This window comes from Saprolegnia parasitica, assembly GCF_000151545.1.
Source record: "Saprolegnia parasitica CBS 223.65 unplaced genomic scaffold supercont2.446, whole genome shotgun sequence".
NCBI classification, from domain to species: domain Eukaryota; phylum Oomycota; class Saprolegniomycetes; order Saprolegniales; family Saprolegniaceae; genus Saprolegnia; species Saprolegnia parasitica.
In genome coordinates this window covers 1-5,493 of record NW_012156840.1, presented here as the reverse complement: position 1 = coordinate 5,493, position 5,493 = coordinate 1, and the positions used below count along the sequence as shown (strand labels likewise).

Below are 5,493 nucleotides of genomic sequence, written 5' to 3'. Positions count from 1 at the left end.
CCATCCGCGGATATTGCAGGCGTCGTCCAGGAGAAATTGACCCAAATGAACCTCCAGAGCTTCGAACACAAGCTCGCGGGCACGCTGAGTGGCGGCAACAAGCGCAAGCTCTCGGTGGCGATCGCGATGATCGGGTCGCCACCCATCATCTTCCTCGACGAGCCGTCCACGGGCATGGACCCGGTGTCGCGCCGGTAGAATCGATTCCTCTCTCGATGGTCGCTCCAACATGTGATTTTGTAGGTTCATGTGGGACGTCATTGCGGACGTCTCGACAGCCAACAAGGAGTCGACGATCGTCCTCACGACGCACTCGATGGAAGAGTGCGAAGCGCTCTGCACGCGCGTCGGCATCATGGTCGGCGGCCGCCTTCGCTGCCTCGGCAGTGTCCAGCACCTCAAGTCGCGCTTTGGCGACGGCCTCATGATCGACTCGAAACTCAACGTGCCGACGCCGGTCCAGCTCGGCGATTTCTTCGCACATTCGGTCCAACCCGTGTGCCAGGCGGCGAAGGATCTCGAGACGCACCTGAGTCGGGACCAGGTACACTAATGACAGACCAGAGGATCTGTCATGCTGACACGCGGATGTTGCGTAGGTCACCAAGCTGTGCGGGGACCTCGGGCAATCCGAGCGCGCGGGCTGGATCGCCAAGACGCACTCCACCGGGTATGCGCTGGACGCGGTCTTCGAGCGCGACAGCACGGTGTCGCTCTCCCTCTTTTGCGCGTGGTGGGTCGGCGAGAACCAGTTTGTGGCCTTCGAGAGCTTTCTCCGGTCGACGTTTGCGCGCGTCGAGCTCCTCGAGCGCCAGAACGAGCACTGCCGCTTCAAACTCCACGACGGCGTCGACGCCAAGCTCAAGCTCTCGGACGTCTTTGCCAAGATGGAGGCGCACAAGGTCGCGGTCGCGCTTAAAGAGTACTCGGTGTGCCAGACGTCGCTCGAGCAGATCTTCAATGCGTTTGCGAGCCAGCAAGACGAAGAGAAGGGTGTCGCGCGCGGCATGGACGTCACGAAGATCGTCTGAGTTCATATTGGCATTCTACCTACGCGTATTACATCGATAAACAATATATACTACCTGCATTTCATGTTTCCACGTCAGTAGCAGAATCGTCGCGGAGAGCGCTCCACGCGGCGTGTCACAAAGTTCAGTTTTGATCTGTAGCTCAAGTACCGCCGATACCACCGGTGCGCTGACCGTCGGCTTGCACGTACCGCAGGGCTCTAGCACTACTGCGCACTTTTCGAGCTGAAGAAAAGACCGGTGAGGAGGCTTGTATGCAGCACAAAGCTGTCGGCGACAGGCCACGGCCATGCGCTGCGTGCGAGTGCTCTTCCCATCTCTCGCCCGACTCGGTGATCGACCTGAGGATATGTGCGAGCGGCGCGTGCCCCCTCCGTGTGCACGCGGAGTGCGGCGATTTAGTCGCTAAGGGTGCTAGCTGTGCGACTTGCTGCGGTAAAAGCAGCGGCAGCACGGGCAGCCGACTAAGAGACGTTCGAGGAGCCACTTGCGTCCAGTTGCTCCGGGAGAAACGACGCTGGCACGTGCAGTGCGCTCTCGGTGAAGAAGGCACTGAGAACACTGCGCATGTCGCCCAGAAGAGCTGCAAACGGTCCATCGAGTGATCTCGACGAGATAAATACAGTCAATCCCGCAGGCAGTAGCGACACCTATCCATGACTCTAACATCGAATTTACAGAGTCGAAGGGTACTAGTGACGACATGGCATGACGCGCACGTGACATCGCGTACAACAAATGAGCGTACACCGCAACGCCGAGATAAGATTACAGGCGAGAGACATTAGATACTCCTCGATGAGATCGCGAACCGATTATTGCCATCGATCCATCGACTTGAGCTACAAACCAGTGTTACACCAAACAGAGTATAAAAAGAAACAATACCTGCCGATAGCCATGGTAACAAAGGACCGCTCGGGTCGTCTGTAGGCGCAGCAGTGAGAGCGTGGGCCTCGTCGTCTCGCTGAGAAGCAGCTCTCCGACCGATACCGTGCCGAGAGCGCTTTCTCGTGCCACCATTGCACTAACGGCGCATTGTAGAGAACTACAGTGTACGCCCTCGGCTGTGTGTCTGGTCGACCACGGCGTCAGCGTTAAGGGCGTCGACTCGACCGCCTCGCGAAAGTCGTCCAGACCTGGCACAATGAGCGCGCACATGTTTTTTGCCAGGTCACACACGCTCGCGACGACGAGCCGCGGCAGGGTCAAAACCTCGTTCGCTTCAGGCACCTAGTCGCTCTGTGAGACAAATGAGGTTTCGCAGCAGTGTGTCAAACCCAAACAGCCCATGGCTTGACGAACGAGGTCGGTGCCAAGCTCGCGTTGGCGCCGTGGACCAAGGGCGCGCAGCCACTGCTGGTGCCCACCGAGGGCGAAGTTGGCAGCTCGAGCAGACATTTAGTTGAACGACAGGCTCGCTGCGGCGCAAACTTGTCGTTGCGCTGGCAGCAGTCTCCGCGCCGGCTGCCGTGTGCAAGCGTCAGGACGTCATGCGTGGGTGCTCGAGTTAGCATCCATCAAGCTCGGCGCCACGCGATGTCGTGCGCGCTCGTGCAGCTCCTTCTGCCGCGCTGATGTCGCCTCGACCGTTTGCAATTGCACTTGCTGGTGGTATCCGGAGTGTGTCCGGATACGTGGACATGACGTGGCACGCGAGCGAGCGAGACAAGGGTGGTCCTGGCACAGGCGCTCGACGTTGTCGCTGTCGGCGCTTCTCTCGGTAGACTACCTACTTATCTTTCAGTGTGTTGACGCCCAAAGTAGAAGCAATGCCATTTCTACCGCTGCGGCAGCGCTGACACGACCAAGTACAGGTGCTGAAGCGGCACATCCGCGAGCCTCTTTTTCAACTTCGCGGACTTGAGCGCGGGCACTCGAAGAGGTGCCGATACAAGATTTGCCGATGCGTCGCTCCCGGACTCTTGTCCTCGGTATGTGATACCTAGATGGAGATAAATATATCTTCCAGCTCGTCGCCCATTCCCCAACGGCGTCTCCAGCCATAAGCGACCAATAAGGCCATGTCCTGGCTTGTGTTGGTTGGAGCATGGGTTGTTCTAGTACAAATCATTCAGATACAACTCACGTCATATGAATGGAGTATTTCTCACGTTTTGCGACCTCTGGAGAGTGAGGTGACCCTTTCACACGTTTCACACATGTGATGATGGACGACATCGCATCTCCGCGAGTTTTAAAGGCAAGTGCATTGTTAAGCCTCTCACCCCAATGGCTCCACAGGTTGCGATAGCTTTGGACGTAAGAAGTCCAAAAAGTTCACATGAATCGCATTCTCATTGCAGTGGAACGGGGCATCGTCGCCACAAGTGTAAATTGCGATGACTACGGCGTGCCAATGAGGTCGGTTTGTTCCAACGTTTTAAAGGAGCTTGGTGTTTCGTCGTGAAAATTGCAACAGATGCGTTGCAGGAGCCAGATCGCAAGGTCAGCGCGCTGGCAACGGCGGCCTTTCTCGCATGCAGTCGTTGCGCAAGGGTGTTGACTGCATGCCACCAAAGCTCTCACACAGAGCCCAAACAGCGGCCCTCGAGCCAGCCTGTAAGTGGGCTGAACACCTACGTCAATGAGTTCTTATCCCAGCAGGACTATCTTTCAGAAGCAGTCTGTATTTCTTCAGTCGTCCATTCTCCGTGAAATGATTCGACGTCGTTTGATGTCCGCGAAGCGACGACGCCCCACACACGCGCCAGCAAACGGCGCGGGAAAAGTCGTATCTTTCGCCAGGAGTTATATGTGACTTTAAAACACGAAAAGCCCACCAGTTTCATTGTACGAAAAGTCTTGAATCTAATTGGCGCAGATGAGACGTCGTGCGGTGTGATTGGTCACAAATATTTGCGCTCCAGGCGCACCGCAACTGTGCACATTTCAATTTGCCGCCAAGGATGAAGGTTCGCTTTGGAGTCTGCCTCGCTATGGCCATTGCCGCCCACGCCAACACCCACAAGAAGGGGGCATCCGTCGCGTCGAAGCACGGCGTGGAGGCCACGACGGCGTCCCGCATCCTCGCTGCTGCAAACGGTGAGTCAGCGTCGTCACTAAACCAGGAAGAAACCCACTGCTGGCATAGATCACAACACGGAGTACGAGCCCAGCTTGATTGATGCGTTCGATGAAGCCGACGCGATCAAGGACACGCCATACGACTTTCTGAGCGCCGCCCAAGCGTCTCGGTACCGGTCGACGCACGACGACCACGCGCATCACGGCCAGTACTGGGACGACGTTCACGTGGAGGTGATTGCCGACGAAGACGGGTGCCCCGAGATTCCGTGTCGCGAACTCTCGGACTTTGTGAATGGCAAGTGCACGTACACGCCGCTGCCGCACGGCACGCTCTGCCCGGGCCAGAGCTGCGACAACGACGGTCCGTGCGACGCTGACGAGAAGGACTATTGCGACAGCGACGGCACGTGCCTTAACGGCTACAAGGACCAGAGCATCGTCTGTCGCAGTGCCCGCGACGCCTGCGACGCGGCCGACTACTGCAGTGGCGAAAGCAGCGAGTGCCCCGACGACGAGTTTGCGCCGTCGTCCAAAGTGTGCACCAAGATGGGCAAGTCCACAGGGGGCCCGTGCGACGCACCCGACTACTGCGACGGCCGCGGTCACTGCGTGGACATGTACCAGTCCAACAAACACGTTTGCCGCCGCGCCGCCGACGTCTGCGACGAGGCAGAAACGTGCACGGGCGTCAGCGGCGACTGCCCCAGCAACAGCTTTGCACGCAAGGGCATCGAGTGCACCTCAATTGGCAAATCGTCGGGCGGCGCATGCGACAGCGTTGACCGCTGCGACGGGCACGGCAAGTGCATTGACCACTTTAAGGGCACGAACCATCTCTGCCGCAAACCAGTCGACGTTTGCGACGAGCCCGAGTACTGCTCGGGCGAGTGTGGCGTCTGCCCCGACGACCTCGCCGCGCCCGTGGGCAAGGTCTGCACCGAGATCGGCAAGTCGAGCGGCGGCAAGTGCGACGGTGTCGATGTCTGTGACGGGCGTGGTCGCTGCATCGATACGTTTCTCCACAGCAGCGTGGTCTGCCGCCATGCGAGTGATATTTGCGACGTGCCCGAATACTGCACGGGCTACGTCGGCAAATGCCCCCACGACAAGTTTGCATCCCGAACGACCGAGTGCACGCCGATCGGAGAGTCGTCCGACCACGCGTGCGACGGCGTCGACTACTGCGACGGCCACGGCAAGTGCGTCGACCACTTTGAGAAGGACACGCTGTGCCACGTCGCCGAGGACCTCTGCGACACGAACCTCTTCTGCAACGGCGCCCACGCCTCGTGCCCCCGCAGCACGCACGACACACACGACTTCGGGAACGACTACGCCTCTGTCTTTGCGTACAAGGCGCGTCAGTGCTCGGCCAAGGCAGCGCAGCAGTTTGTCTCGGTGTACGATGCGCCGGGGGGCAGTGCAGCGCTCC

At 58.8% G+C, this 5,493-nt stretch overlaps 2 protein-coding genes across 2 annotated transcripts; one reads left to right on the top strand and one right to left on the bottom strand.

The window, feature by feature from the left end:
* Positions 1–1,846: 1,846 nt before the first annotated feature.
* Positions 1,847–2,548, bottom strand: SPRG_16921 (hypothetical protein; the record flags this gene model as incomplete). The annotated part of the gene is made up of 3 exons (XM_012356369.1): positions 1,847–1,873; positions 1,920–2,264; positions 2,312–2,548. 3 exons carry the CDS (start codon positions 2,546–2,548, stop codon positions 1,847–1,849), a joined length of 609 nt encoding a protein of 202 aa, XP_012211759.1.
* Positions 2,549–3,940: 1,392 nt separating this feature from the next.
* On the top strand, positions 3,941–5,481 carry SPRG_16920 (hypothetical protein; the record flags this gene model as incomplete). Its single annotated transcript, XM_012356368.1, has 2 exons — positions 3,941–4,076; positions 4,126–5,481. Coding segments are annotated over 2 exons (1,492 nt in total), but the record flags the coding sequence as incomplete, so codon positions are not given.
* Between the last annotated feature and the right edge of the window lie 12 nt (positions 5,482–5,493).